This window comes from Tupaia chinensis, unplaced genomic scaffold, assembly GCF_000334495.1.
Source record: "Tupaia chinensis unplaced genomic scaffold, TupChi_1.0 Scaffold000294_5, whole genome shotgun sequence".
Lineage (NCBI taxonomy): Eukaryota > Metazoa > Chordata > Mammalia > Scandentia > Tupaiidae > Tupaia > Tupaia belangeri.
The window spans coordinates 1,556,686-1,572,322 of NW_006159782.1; the positions used below are offsets into that span (position 1 = coordinate 1,556,686).

Below are 15,637 nucleotides of genomic sequence, written 5' to 3' on the forward strand. Positions count from 1 at the left end.
ATTCCTGGCCTATGTCACTTAGCATTGTGTACTTGATCTTACTTACGCATCCTTCTGTCTCTCCTAGCCTGCAAGCTGGCTAGCTGGCAGGCAGACAACATACTGTTGGCCCGGGTTGGTCAGGCCTGCAAGCTGCGGATGCTCCAGGTACACTTGCTGAGTCATTGACCTGAGGCGGGTGAGTATGTGACATTTTCAGGGGCTGGCTCCATGGCCTGGTGTTTTGGACCGAATGGTTTAAGTCCTGGCCTGTGGCTTCAGAAATACACTGGGTGTACGTAGATGCATGCCCAAGATCCCTAAAGGAGGGAGAGAGAAGGGATTCTAGCCTGATAGTTTCTTATGGGAGGGTGCTTTCTCCTCTCCCTCTTGTCTCTCTGCCTTTCTCTGGCAAGTGCATGAGTCTTCCAGCAACAAACAAAACCAGCTGGTGGTTTTGTGACTATAAAACAGCAGAAATAGTTTGTCGTGATACTAAATGACCTCGTTTCATTAGCCATTAGCAAACTGTGAAACAGTAAAAAGCCCATGACAAAAACAAGATTTGCTAGTTGATACCAAAGCACTGGGAAATAGTATTCAATGTTTGAAAACACTTCACTGCTAGAGGGTGCATACACTTGCCAGACACACAGAGCCTCCGACGGGGGCGTGGTCACACTGCAGTAACTTTTCCTTTATTGTCAGGATTTTTGGCACTTATGTGGATGTGCCCAGGCTTATTTTTCAAGCCACTAAGGCCAAGATTCAAACTTCATTTGGCATGTGGGAATCCCATCCCCTTAACTACTGAGTTATCAGGCCAATCCAATGGTATTCTAATTTTTAAAAATAATTGTTTATTATTATTTTACAGTTTGGTCAAAGAAGAGAGAAATAGAGGGAGAAAGTGAGAAAGGAAGCCACCATGTCTGGGACTTGAACCACAGTTGGCCATGTGGGAGGGAGTCCAGTGCCTTTAATCATCAAACCGCCTGCTAGCCCCCCAGTTTTTAAAACTAACTATTTTCATTTAACTTTTATTTATTTAAATTTGACGAGAGAAGTGCAGAGTCAGAGAGACAGAGAGACAGAGAGAGAGGAAAAGTGAGAAAGCAAGTCACCAGGTCTGGGACTTGAGCTGTGGTCAACCATGTGGGAGGTCCAGCACCCTTAACCACGCCACCTGCTGCCCCCCCCCTTTGAGAGATGTTTTTATTATAGGGTGCATGCTAGTGAAACAGCGAGACAGTAATCACCCCCCAGGGTGGATGCCCATGCTGCAATCCCTTCTCCATTTTTCTTTCAGGATTTTGGGCACACACGTGTGCAAAGTGTGTATTAGTCTGCTGGGCCAGAGACTTGAACCACAGCGTCTGTATGGAAGTCTAAGTCCAGCGAAGTAACCATTACACCATCTACTGGTCCCTCATTTTTTTTCTTGAGATTTTTGCTATATATATTTTTGCTAAAACTCAACCTCTCTGTTTTCAAGGAGTTAACGTCTTCATACTCATCCCTGTGAGGTCAGGGTATAAAGAACTTAAGGTCGCCCTGCGGGATGGAAGGAGGACCTACTTTCAGCCTTGCTTGGCATTCAGTTGGTACGTGTACTAACTCTGCTCCTCCCAGAACTTTGGACAAATTCACCAGAATTTGTGAATTCATTATATCTAGTAGTTAAGGAAGCTGTTAAGCTAATGCTTCCAACCTTCTCCTCTGAATCCTAATCATCAGGCATTTAAACCAGTGTATTCTATGAAAAAGATCTGTCAAGAAGCAAAACAAAGTCAGGGTGTCTGTCTCACACAGTTTATTTAACAATAGGTAATAAGAAATCAAATTTAACAGTCTATACAGTGATCCAAAGTTCATATTTATAAGTAATCAACTTTAATTGCATGATTTACAACATTTGAGGGTTTTTGCTTTGTAGTTTCAAGTTTTACAGAAAGTGTGTGTGTGTGTGTGTGTGTGTGTGTGTGTGTGTATGTGTGGGGCAGGGTAAGGAGGAAGAAAGCAAGCAAAGAAGAAACCCCCGGGACATTTGCAGGTTCAAATCATCCCACCGGAATCGTTTCTTACCCTCTTTTTAATTTTTTCCTTTGTTAGATGTAAAAATAACAAACAAAAAAAATCTTTCAAGAAACAGAAACCACAATATATAATACATCAATTTGGCAGCTGCCCCTGTATATTTTGAAAAAGTCATTTTTCTCTCTACATGTACAAATTATTTTTAATACTTGGAAGTTTTACGCTTAGACTTACAGAATAGAAAATTTTCTGGAGCACAATATATATTTATATATATATATATAGAATGTAATTTTAAAGTAACATTAACCCCTTTTGTCCTCTGGTTTAGAAATGTTCTTTTAACTCTTCCATAAAGTGAGGAAAATAGGGAAAAATGTCAACCATCTGCACCAGTAAATAATAACTATTAATATTACATTTTCATTAATTTAAAAAAAATAATAAAACCTATCGGAGGTGCAAGGCAGGAGCATACGGTCGGCTTCACAGCCTCAGTCTCCCCCAGTGCACACCTGAACCACACACACAAGGGAAGAAAGGCTGGTGGTCCCAGCCGTAACAAAAATATATTCTTTGTATTCTATCATCCCTCAGGTTCATCTTGCAGGTTTGCTTTAAACCACAAACGGCTACTGCACAGTTCTGATGTGTTCCAAGGAAAATTGTCTTTTAGGCTAAGAAAGATTCAAAAAAATTGTTTTCAGTACAAAAAGTCTTGTTAAGAGAAAATAATTTTTTTGCTCCCAAAATACTACAAGGTGTCTCTAGTGTATGTCTAGTGTACTCTGTGAGAGGTTTGAATTCAAGTCTGAGTTATCGGTGCTGAGTCCCAGGTCCGTGGCGCTTGCACCATGGAGGTTTGCCATGCCTGGATTGCTAGCAAGCTGAGAGAGCATCGAATTCTGGTCCGGGCTGGCAAAATGCCCTTGTTCCATGGGGTTGGCCTGGGCAGCTACCAGTCCGGGATGTGGGGAACTGGTCTGTGGGGAAACGTGGTGTGGAGAAGGTTGAGGTTGCATCCTCGGGGAAGGGCTGGAGTGGGGGGGCTGGGATTGTGGCCGTGGAGAGGGGACAGGCTGGGGGGAGCGCACTTGATTGGAGAGAGAATTAGGGATCTGCTGGCCTTGTAGGTGTGGGGACTGGGCTTGATTTGGGAGCATATGCTGTTGGGGGCTCATGGGGTTGGGCTGAGCAGGAGACCCCATCTGCTGCTGAAGAAGTCGTTGCTGATAGGCCTGCAGACTGGCCCCTGCCTCTGCTCCCAATGCCTGGGGGAGCTGGCCCATCTGTCCCATATTCCCTTGCTGCATTTGTTGCATGTGATGCTGCATTCGCTGCTGCTGTTGCTGCTGCTGCTGCTGTGGGGGATAGCCAACTCCTTGGGGCTGCTGGAACTGGTTATGGTTGGCCATTCCAGGGCCTATTCCGGGCCCTGCTCCCTGTTGCTGCTGCTGCATCATCTGCTGTCGTCTTAAGATGTCTCGGAACTGTGAAGGCATGGCGTTGTGGTTCATGTTCATTTGCTGAGCTTGAGGGCTCATCCCTCCCATGGGTGGCTGGAGCTGCTGCTGTGGTTGTTGCTGGGGCAGGCCAGCCCTTTGGACGCCTGCCTGCATGGGGTTCATGTTCTGCATGGCTGGACTGGAGTGGACCCCCTGCTGACCTGGCATGGTAGGTGGCTGCAGCCCTGGCTGCCCCTGGGACATGCCCGGCTGCCCAGGGAGGGGCTGTGGATTAGAGTTGGCGTACTTGGCAGCCCGCTGCTTGATGAACGCAGCCAACAGTTGGGGGTTGGCGTGAAGAATACTAAGCACCTGTTGCTGCTGTAGGGGAGAGCTGGGAGACCTGAGAGTCCGCAAAAGGTTCTGTAAGGCTTGCTGAGACACAGTGCCTGGTTTGAGTGGGCTCACACCTACCTGGCCCAATCCTGGCTGGGGAGGCATGTTCAAGGGCTGACCATGCTGTGCCACTGACATCATGGCTGGCCTTGGCATTCCAGACTGCAGTTGCTGGGGCTGAGGCAATCCTCCTTGGGCCCAAGGTGGCTGTTGTTGCATCCCTGTAGGCCCCATCCCTGGCTCCAAATGCCCACTGGGCCCTCTGCCCATGGGAGGCGGGTTCATACCCATAGGGGCCATGGGAGCCATCTGGGGCATCTGGTGCTGGATTGGCCTTTGAAAAATTTGCACATGGGCCATCTGGCGCTGTGTCTCAGCTGCCCTCTGAATCTGCATTGCCATTTCCACTGCTGCAGGTGGGGGTCCTGGAAGGGGTGGCTGAGCAGTCTGAGGTGGGGTTGGAGGGGTCACCTGGCCTGCTGCCTTACCCTGGGACACAGGGCCGGCAGCCTGAGTCCTGGACAAGTAGGGTGGCATGCTGTTGGGGGGTGTAGGCTGAGGCTGAGAGGCTGGCTGGGGTTGGGGCGTCTGTGGGGTGGCTGGCTGCTGGCCAGTTGGTGTAGTTGGAGTGGCCGGAGTTGGAGAAGGCAGGCCCTGCTGCTGGCCCACGACCCCAGTCCGCTGCATGCTGGCCATCCTCCTGCGCAGCATCTGGGCCTGCTGCAACCGGTGCTGCAGCTGCTGTTGCCGGAGCTTTTGCTTGATGTTTAGGCAGAACGGCACAGGGCACTTGTTCTCCTGGCAGTGCTTGGCATGGTAGCAGCAGAGAGCAATGAGTTGCTTGCAGATGGGGCACCCACCATTGGTTTTCCGTTTGCAGCCCTTGGTGTGCTGCACGACCCGCTTCATCTTCTGGCAGGAAGGCAAGGAGCAGTTGGCATTCCGGCACTGGCAAGCATGGACCAGAGATTGGATGCAGCGCTGGATGCTCAGGCGACGAGAGTCTCCTGGGCTCTGGGTGGCTGCGGCCTGCTGGTTGTTGCTCTCATCATCTAAGCCAAGGCCTAGTTTCTCCATTTTATGGTCATGGTTTTTAGTGTTATAGCAGGTGATGCACAAGTCGTAATCCTGGGGAAAAAACAGAGGAGGTACAGGTAAACTCCCGAGACTCATTTAGTCAAAAAGCATTTTACATATTCTGCCTGGGCTAAAGTCTCGTTCTATAGAACAAACATGAGCTTGTTCAGCTCTGCCACTCCAAAAGGAGGCCAGGCTTCTTCCCCATAAGTCTCTGTGGCCTGTATTTGCATCACCCCCACCTACCTCACAGACAGTGCAGTGCCAGCGTGTCTCCACATGGTGCTTGCACTCATTGCACGTGTACACAAAGCGGTCTTGGCTCTGTGTGTGTAGTTCTACCAGCATGCACATGGTGGACCACTGGGCTCGGCGGAGAGAAGAGAACTCCAGATGCTTATCCCTTGCAAGGGTGAGAAATGCATCCCGACCATCCATGAGATCGCAGGGGATGAGAGGATCAGGATCGATGATGGGAGGCAGGGAGTTGGCTGCAGGGCCAGCGATGAGGCGGATCACAAAGAAGACCTAAAGAACAAGAGCACCACAAAAGCAGGGAGGTAAGCCAGGTGAGGCACCAATGAGACTGGTAAACACCCAGAGAAGTTTTACAACCACGCCCCTTACCTCCTGCTTCACATATCTCTGGTCTCTTCTTTGAGGCCAACTATTATGTACCTATAATTCACATCCTGTTACCTTTTCTATCTTATTAAATAAAACCAGTCTAGTTCAGGAATGGCACATATACAATGGCTATTTTGCCTCAAGGTAGTCTACTTTAAGATGCAATCCATCTAATTACAAAAAAACCTATCAGGTCTTGGGACTAGCAGGTGGTATGGTGGTTAAGGTGCTGGACACTTCTGCATGGCCGACCACAGTTCGAGTCCTGGATCTGGTGTCTGGCTTTCTCACTTTCCCTCTCTGTCTCTGGTCAAATTAAAATAAATGAATAATAATAATAAAAAAAGTCAGTGTGAACTCTCAGGTCCCCCCACCTCCCTTTTCATTCTCAATAAATGACTTTCTGGAAACTGCCTCCTAGGCCCCATCCAGTTGCCTCTCTGGGAGCTGGGCCTATACAATGGGTATTTCCAACAAACCTAAGAGACCCTTCTTGTCTGCTACCCCTCTCTCTTTTTTAATATTAAAAAAAATTATTTAATTCCATTTGTTGTCATCATTATTTTTAATTTGACCAGAGACAGAGGGGGGGGGAAGGGAGACAATAAGCCGCCAGGTCCAGGACTTGAACTGCAGTCAGCCATGTGGGAATCCAGAGCCTTTAATGACCATGCCACCTGCTGGCCAGCTCTGCTACCTTTAAAAAAAAAATAATTTAATTAATTTATTTTAATTTGACGAGAGAGAGAGAGAAAAAGAAAGAGAGAGAGAGAGAGAGAGAGAGAGAGAGAGCACGCGTGAGCGAGTGAGCTGCTAGGTCTAGGACTCGAACTGTAATAAGCCATGTGGGAGTCCAGTGCCTTTAACTGCCATAAAACATACTGGGCCCTGGGAACCAGCAATTAGCGTAATGGCTATGTCACTGGACTCCCACATAGTCGACCGCAGTTCGTGTCCCGGACCCGGTGGCTTAAAACTCACGCCGGGCGCGTGTGCGTGCGTGCCCAAGATCCCGAGAGGAGAATGGAGGAGAAGGGATTGCGGCGTGACCATCCCCCCTGGGGGGTGATTTCTCGCTTCTGTCTCTATGTCTCTCTCTGTCTGTCTGGCGAGCGCACGCGCCCTACAGTGAAAATCTCTTAAAAAAAAACAAAAACAAAAAAACAAAAAAACACACATACTGGGCCCTTATTTATTTTTAATTTGACCAGAGGGAGGGAGAGAGAGACGAGAAAGAGAAAGCAAGCATCCAGGTCTGGGATTTGAACTGCAGTCGGCCATGTGGGAGTCGATGCCCTTAACCACCACACTACCTGCCAACCCCTACTACCTTTTTTTTAAAAAGAGTTATTTAACTTTATTTATTTTAATTTGACCAGAGGTAGGGGAAGAGAAAAAGAAAAAGAGAAAGAGCGAGCGAGCCACCAGGTCCAGGAATCGAACTGTGGTCAGCCATGTCGAAGTCCAGTGCCCTGAACCACCATGCCACCTGGCAACCCCTCTGTTACCTCTTTCTAACTGTTCAGAGGGTGACCAGGATTGAAAGAATTTTTTCAGCAGACTTATGGCTTCTAGAAGGTCTTTTACCATCTGAATCCTCAAGGAAAAAGGTTTCTTTTTGGATTAATAATTAGTGGCAATTGACATGCGCTATAAAAATAAATGAAGGGACCAGCAGGTGGTGTGGTGCTTAAGGTGCTGGATGCTCCCCCCTGGACAAGTTCGAGTCCTGGACCTGGTGGCTTCCTTTCTCACTTTCTCTCTTTTTCCTCCTCTGTGTCTCTCTCTGGTCAAATTAAAGTAAAATGAGTGAGTAAATAAAATTAAATAAATAATTAAAAAAAAAAAAGAAAAAAAGAATTAACTCATTTGTCCCAACGGTGGCTCTCAGACTGGAAATGGGTAGCCAGATCTTTCTTTTTTTTAATTATTATTATTTTATTTATACATCCATTTATTTTAATTTGAACCAGAGAGAGCAGAAGAGTGAGAAAGCAAGCCACCAGGTCCAGGACTCAAACTGTGGTCGGCCATGTGGGAGTGTCTACCATCTTAACCACCACGTCACCCGCTGTTCCCCATGGTAGCCAGATCTTTCCGAAGCTGGTGGAACTAAGATCAAAGTGTATTCACCAACATTATTTTTAAGAGTTTTAGATCTATCGAGAGCCCCAGGGTACACCAGTCTAGAGGATGGTTAGCCCCCTTCTCCTGACTCCTCTGCTCTTTCGTCTTAGGATTTATGTGGGCCTGAAGTGACAGGCAGAAAGAGATGGATTCATTAGACTCGCCTAACAGGAAAGGGTGGGTGACCTCAGAGTAGGATAAGAAAAGGGCAGTAAGAGGAGTGGTTAGCGCTGTTGACCACCGAGGAGTCCTAGGACTTTCTCGACCTACAACAGTCACCAACTCTGTAACCTCTGTCTTATCTTCCTCAGTTGCCTCATCTGTAAAATGGGATGGATCCCATCCTTTCAGGATGGTTGTGAAGATAAAAAAAGTTTAGCTATATATTCATCACTACCACCACCACACCAATCTGACAAACCCACATATACAACCTGCAAAACCAACTGGACTCATCTACAAACTGCCCACGTCGTGAGAAAAAAAATAAGACTCTGAACTATGAAAAATGGAAGACACAGTAACGTAACATAACCCACAATCCTCTACTAGAGCATAAGGACCAGATATTAGCTGTTGGCACTGGGTAAAAACTCTATGCAGAAGATGTCTTCTTCCTTAGAAGGTACTTGCCAAGATAAACTCAGGCAGGGTGTGCGTGTGCACGTACGTGTGCTCCAAATCCTGAGAGGAAAAGGGACTGCAGCTTGGCCATCTCCACCCCACAGGGTGGGGGAAGCTCTCGCTTCTGTTTCTCTGTCTTTCAGCGAGCACACATGTCCTGTGACAAAACCTCTCTTTAAAGAAAAAAAAAAAAGGCCATCAGGTGGTATAGTGGTTGGGGCGCTGGACTCCCACATGGCTGACCAAGGTTCGAGTCCCAGACCTGGCAGCTTGCTAGCTTGCTTGCTTTCTTGTTTTCTCTCTTTCTTTCTCTTTCACATGTGCCTTACAGGAAATTTTAAATTAGGTAAGTAATTCTTTTTTATTTTTATTTTTGGAGAGGTTTTTGCTATAGGGTGCGTGAGCTCGCCAGACAGACAGAGAGGACAGAGAGAGACAGAAAGCGAGAAATTACCCCCAGGGGGGATGGCCACGCCGCAATCCCTTCTCCTCCATTCTCTTGGGATCTTGGGCATGCATGCACAAGCACCTGGCGTGAGTTTAAGCCACCGGGTCCAGGACTCGAACCGTGATCGACTTTGTGGGAGTCCAGTGACAGCCATTATGCTAACTGCTGATCCCCTATGTCTTAAAAAAGTTAAATTGTGAACCTTCAAGAAACAGCATAATGCCCACATCTTACAGCAGCTGAAAACCTGTACCACCTGGCAGGAATGTACCTGGGCAGACCAAGTGTGCTGCTGCTTCTGCCACTGAAGTCAGGGACGGTGCTCGCCATTCTAAGTTAAACCCACTGCCATATACCCTAAAAGCCTTCCTCAGTTGGTAATAATTACAAAGGAAATAAACAAATATACTCCTACGGTTTGAGTCTGGACCTGGTGGCTTGCTCTCTCCCTTCTCTTTCTGTCTCTCTCTGGTCAAATTAAAAACAAACAGAAAAAGAAAAGGGAATTAAAAAGTTTTTAAAACAAAAAGGGAGGAAGATGATTCTGTGTAACTAAATTTCCAATTTGGTTACAATACCTTGCTACTTAACAGCCACTTCCTGAGAGAACAACTTGATTATGATGACTGTGAACAGAGCTGAAGTAGGATATTAAAAACTGATATAAATTACCCTTCCAGCCTGTTAGTTTTCCTTATCAATTATGATGCTGAAGGGGGAAAAAAACCACACTCAAGTTATATTCCCAAATAACATGAATAACAAAATAACTTGGCTTGGCTTTATTTATTTTTTTTTAAAGAAGTTTTTTGCCTTAGGGTGCGTTCATGCACCAGAGAGAGAGAAAGCAAAAAGGAAAGTGAGAAATCACCCCCCTTGGGGTATGGCCGCAATCCCTTTTCTTCTTGGGATTTTGGGCATGCATCCACAATGGCCCAGAATGATTTTCAAGCCACTGGATCTGGGACTCGAAATGTGGTTGGCCATGTTGGAGTCCAGTGACCTGACTGCTACGCCATCTGCTGGCCCTCATAACTTGGTTTTACTAGAGAAGGGGTTATAATACCCATGAGAAAAACAGTTTAATCCAATATTCTCCACTTCCTAATTCACTTTCAGAAAGGTTTTTCATTTCTTTTTCTAAAGTGCCAGACAAACTGGAATGGCCAAGTTCTTCCTCTTCTTCCTTTTTTTGGAGAGGCTTTTTTGGTATAGAGCACGTGTGCTCACCAGAAAGACAGAGATACCGAGAGATGAAAGCGAGAAATCACCCCTCAGGGGGGATGGCCACACCGCAATCCCTACTCCTCCATTCTCCTCTCGGGATCTTGTGCATGCATGCAACACGTGCCCGGTGTGAGTTTAAGTCACCGAGTCCAGGACTCGAACTGCAGTCGGCTATGTAGGAGTTCAGCGACATAGCCATTATGCTAACCACTGGTCCCATTGTAATAGCCAAATTCTAAAGAGCTTCGTCAAACAACAAAATAAAAATACCCCACAAACCAATCTCCTGAAAAAAAGAAAAAAAAAGGGGGCAAAGGTTATAAACTACTTCTATTTTTTAAACAAGGCACATAAGCTAAAGGAAACTGCTTGTGTTCTGCCACCTCCTTTAACCACCCTCCCTTCTTCCTTGGTAATTTCCAGGAGTCTGGTGCTCGATCCTCGGTGCAGATGTCATCCCCCCAGCACTGGTGGTAACTGTGTCTCACCTCTTTATGTTTCTCCATGGTGGCGTACAGTTTCTGTGAGAGGTCATTGGACACGTTGGGCATGCCAGGTTTTTTCTTGTTGCCCCTACTCAGGCTGCTCTTGTTTTTGCTGGTTTTCTTATTATTCTTCTTTTTAGCATTTTTGCTATCTCCTTTTGTCACCTAAAGGGTAATATAAAGGAGATCATAAAATGTTGTTTTTGTTAAGAAGTGATGTGAAAAAACACTGACAGTAAAAACTCTCCCTTTGGGACCAGCAGAAGGCATAGTGGTTAACGTGCAGGACACCCACAGGGACAACCACAGTTGAGTCCTGGACCTGGCGGCTTGTTTTCTCCCTTTCCTTCTCTCTCTCTGGTGAATGCACACACCCTATAATGAACCCAAATCAATTAATTAATTAAATAATTCCTAACACACACACACACACACACACACACACACACACATATTTGAGTTTTTTGCCTTAGGGTGCATGTGTTTGCAAGAGAGAAAGACAGAGATAGTGAGGGAAAGTGAAAAATAACCCCTGGGGGGATGGCCATGCTGCAATCCCTTCTCCATTCTCCTGTGATTTTGGACATGCACCTGATGTGAGTTTCAAGCTAGACTAGAACTGCGGGAGTAAAACTGCAGTCTGCCATGTGGGAGTCTAGCACCATAACCACTATGCCATCTGTTGGCCCCAATCTCTCCATTCTTTCTTTTTTATTAGAGACAGGGCCTTGTTATGTTGCCCAGGTTGGCTTTGAACTTGTGATCCTCCTGCCTCAGCCTCCCAAGGACATGGGATTACAAGAACATCTGGCATCTGGTATAGAGATCATAGTTGTACATTAAAAAAAAAAACCAAAAAACAAACAGAAAAAAACGGTTGGGGCCAGCAGGTGGGGTGGTGGTTAAGGTGTTGAACTCCCACACGGCTCACCGTGGTTTGAGGCCTGGACCTGACGGCTTGCTTTCTTACTTTCTCTCCCTTTCTGTCTGTGTCTCTGGTGAGTGTAAGTACTCTACAGCAAATTTAAAAATAATAATGAATAAAATGAAAAAAGAAAACGAAACAGCTACATACAAATTTTTTTGTTTGCTTTAGATTTTTGCCAATGGTGTGTATGCTCACCAGAGAGTGACAGAGAAAGTGAGAAAGCACCCCATGGGGTGGGGGGGACTGACCACATTGCAATCCCTTATCCTCCATTCTCCTTGGGATGTTGGACATGCACGCAAATGTACCTGGTGTGTTTTTCCAATAGCCAAGTCTAGAATTTGAATAAGTTGGCTATTACAATGGGACCAGTTGGTTGCATGGGATCCAGTGCTTTAGCCACCACACCACCTGCTGGCCCTATCCTCTTTATAAAGTTATTTATAGTAAATTAATGTTTATTTGCATATTTGCCTTTATGCTCCTGGTAAAGACCACCTGGTAAACCCCACTGGACTGGTCCCACAACACAGTGGCTAAATGCTTTGCAGAGGGAAGCCAGCTTCTACTACATAGCTGACGATGGTCTGAATCCTGGCCCTGTGGCTTAAAAAATACACTGGGTGTGTATGCCCAGGATAGAGATGGAACTGAGAAAAGAAGGGAAAGGACTGCAGTGTGATCAGGCTGCATTAGGGGTGCTTTCTCTCTCTCTCTCTGGCATGTGCATGCTCCCTCAGGTAGTAAAAAGAAAAAGTAGTACATGGATGTTGGGGGCCAGAAGGCCCTGATGTCATCTACTCCTACCATACATTACAGAATTTTATTAGCTACCAAAAAAATCATCCTACAGTCAATTAACTGTGACAGACTGATAAGAATTCTTTAACCGGGCCAGCTGGTGGCATGGTAGTTAAGGCAGCTGGATCATATATGGCTGACTGGGCAGTTTGAACACTGAGCGTGGTCGCTTAAAACAAACGAGAGAGAGAGAGAGAGAGAGAGAGAGAGAGAGAGAGAGAGAGAGAGAGAGAATGTGTGTGTGTGTGTGTGTGTGTGTGGTGTCCCCAAATCTGGAGAGACTGGAAGAGAAGGAATTATGCCTTTCTATCTCCCCTTTCCAGGTCCCATGTCTCTCTCTAGCAAGCATACATACTCTACAGCAAGCTTAAAACAAAAACAAAAAACAGACTGTTTAAGGGTGATTTTTACTAAGTCTGATTCAATGGAGGTAATTGTAGACATGCTATGGGGATACAACTCTGTATCAGGCAAACTCTGGTCCAACCTATTTTTACATTTCAAAAGAGTTGTGTAAGGAAAAAAAAAGAGAAAGGAGTTAAAAAAAAAAAAAAAAAAAGCCAAGATGATAGATGACCACAAGACCTAACTGCAGTTTAGCCCCTTAAACAGGTAATTTTTAATCAGTTTTTCAGGATTTCCTTCTGTTTCTTTTATCAGTTTACATCAAAGGCTGAGGTACAATTTTTATTTTTGATTTTTTTTTAGTTTTTGCTATAGTGAGCATGTGCTCCCCAGAGGGAGAGAGACCTGCATGGGGAGAAGTGAGAAACTATCCTTTGGCAGGGGATGGCCACATCACAATCCCTTATCCTTGACTCTTCTCTCTGGATTTTGGCCATGCCCTTGTACTCAATGTGTTTTCAAGCTGCCAGATAAAGCCGCTGGATCCAGACTTTAACCACTCTGATTGGCCATGTGGGATCCAGCCACCCTAACTGCCATGCCAATGGAGAGGCTGGCAGAAAATTTTTTTTTTGCCAGAAGGTGCAGGCAGGGGAGAAGAGAGCGCGGGAAACAGGGAAAGCACCCCCTCGTGGGGTATGGCCTGTTTCTCCCTCCTTTCAGGATTTTGGGCATGCACACACACATGCCTGGTTTGTCTTTTAAGCGGCCAGATTTGGGACTCAAGCTGCGTACCTGGCCACGTGGGATCCAGTCACCTTAACTACCACATCATTGGCTGGCCCCTGAGGTACAATATTAAAGAGGGGTGTAATGCTAAAAAGGTTTAAACCCACTAACATAGAACCTCAGTAATTTTTCTATGCCAAAATTTCCAGCCTAATTTAAAGAGCTCTTTTACACCTGAAAGCTTTAAAACCAAGTTTGAAAGTTTAAGCTCATTTCTGGATTAAAATCAGAATTAAGGTAGAAGATGGAAGGAAACTCAATGTCCTTACATCTGTGCTTTCGTTGCTGGTGTTTTCTTCTCGTTTTCTCTCTTCTTCCTCCTGTTCCAGCTCTTTAATGCTCTCTTCCAGAACATTGGGCCAGAAATCACCCTCAAAATAAGGCAATTCTTTTGCACTTGTTAATCGGTCTTCAGTAGCTTGCTTAAAAATATCCTATTGGAACATACACGTATAAATAAATCTAAGGTTTTCAGTTGCAGGTAAGTAAAAGATTAAAATGCTTTTGTTAAAGTTGGGACCTATGTCTTTCACCAGAGATATTTGCTTCCTGCTAGAGCAATGCCAAAGGACAGAAGCACCTGACTCACGGGGTAGCCCTTCGCTATGCCACAGCACAGAATGACATGGATGAAGCATCCCCAATTTCTCATCCAATGAATTTCTGCAGCTTTAATTGAGTGCTATGTTCAGTACAACCCAAACTACATGTACTTGAAACTGAATTTGTTGAGGTACTTGGGGAAAAAATCAACTGGATGTTTTCCTCAACGTAACAGTTCAGGTTTGTATCATGAAGTAATTTATAATCATGAATATACAAAATAACATTTTAAAATTAGTGACAAGTAGAAAATAACAATTTCATGATCTGCAAGTCTGAAAACTAAGATTTTTAATACAAAATAAAAAGAGCTTACAAAATTTGGATTTACAAATTGTGTGGTTAGATGTAGAACAAAAGACTTTTGCTAAGAAAAAGTAAAATGACAGACTACAGAGCAGCAAGACCAAAACATTTCCAGATTAATCTTTATCCTCCCCGTTTCAACTGACCTTGTAGTCGTGGACAATACGCTCAGACACAGCCTTATCCAGCATCTTCTTGTACCACTCCTGCAGTCGCTTGGGCTTGGGTATCTTCTGGTCAGGAGGATGGCAATGGAAGATGTAATCATCCCCTTCACTGGGTGGACATGCCCAAATATGCCCTGTTGTGTATCTAACGACACAGAGAAGGAACATTCAAGAGAAAAGATCATCCACTCTAGATAGAATGTTACACTTTAAACCACAAGGTGGAGCAAACACAGAAACCAGTGACTTCTTCCAAGATAATACAAAGTGTACACCTCCCTGATCAAAACCACCACTGCCACTTTGGCCAGAACAAGGCAGACCCACAGCACCAACAGGGGCACCACACTGCCTACTTCTTTTTGGAGATCACTGAGGAGTATTGTAAATTTCAGTTGTAGAGGGGATGATTAAGCTCTGGATTCCAAATTCTCTAATTTGTATTCTACGAACAAATGAAGGTTACAATGCAAAGGAACATGGACCCAATCTGGTTAGACACCTAAATCAAAGGTGAATTGTTATGCTATTAACCTTCAAGACATGGTGGTGAGTATTTCCATGGATATATGCACTTTAAAGGTAAGGAGTATCTCCAGATCTTTGTTTTTGGTCTTGATATCCAGGTATAAATGGATCAAATGAAGTTTCAGATTCTGCCCTCTCATGAGTAACCAACCAATCTTCAAAACTACTTAATTGCTTAACTGAACAAAATAAAACTAGGGTACAGTATCCTTCAATAAAGTAGAGGTTATGGTTCTATGAGCGGAGAACAAAAGATGAGGGAAAAAGGTAGTGTTAAATACCTGCATCATTTTAGGAAATCTTGCCACAACCATGCTAATAGTTTTAAAAAATATGAGTTATCAATAAGCTTACCCTAATTTCTTGACATATTCTAAATATCCAATTAATATTTCATGATAGACTGCAGTCCTCAAGCACTTAGGACGGAAGAAATGAACACTATCAAGGTAAGATATGTACACTCTCCTATACAGAGAAAAATAAGTTGTGTAAGTTCATATTTATGTGGCTAAAAACACCTCCCCCCTCTCTCCCGTGCACTTCACTAATCCATGTGAGAATCCAGTGCCTTAACCAGTCACCCATGTGAGAATCCAGAGCCTTAACCAGCATGCCACTGCTGGCCTCAGACTATTACATTTCTAGCATGTAGCAGTGTCTGGTACACATAGCCCATCTATCGATATTTGGGTATT

At 45.0% G+C, this 15,637-nt stretch overlaps 1 protein-coding gene and 1 long non-coding RNA gene across 3 annotated transcripts in view; one reads left to right on the top strand and one right to left on the bottom strand.

Moving 5' to 3' along the window:
* LOC102467885 (uncharacterized) overlaps window positions 1-1,397 on the top strand; it is a 3,631-nt gene extending 2,234 nt beyond the window's left edge. The window contains exons 2-3 of the long non-coding RNA XR_334865.1: window positions 68-178; window positions 1,289-1,397. This is a non-coding gene — a long non-coding RNA (uncharacterized LOC102467885). The remainder of the gene's footprint in view (window positions 1-67; window positions 179-1,288) is intronic.
* Window positions 1,398-2,348: 951 nt separating this feature from the next.
* The window catches only part of EP300 (EP300 lysine acetyltransferase), a 97,001-nt gene continuing 83,712 nt past the window's right edge, over window positions 2,349-15,637 (bottom strand). For both annotated transcript variants that reach the window (XM_027772739.1, XM_006150739.2), the window contains 6 exons: window positions 15,294-15,407; window positions 14,391-14,556; window positions 13,605-13,769; window positions 10,476-10,637; window positions 5,181-5,462; window positions 2,349-4,985 (listed from right to left, as the gene is read on the bottom strand). In XM_027772739.1, coding sequence (XP_027628540.1) covers window positions 2,784-4,985; window positions 5,181-5,462; window positions 10,476-10,637; window positions 13,605-13,769; window positions 14,391-14,556; window positions 15,294-15,407 — 3,091 coding nt within the window. In that variant the 3' untranslated portion in view covers window positions 2,349-2,783. The remainder of the gene's footprint in view (window positions 4,986-5,180; window positions 5,463-10,475; window positions 10,638-13,604; window positions 13,770-14,390; window positions 14,557-15,293; window positions 15,408-15,637) is intronic.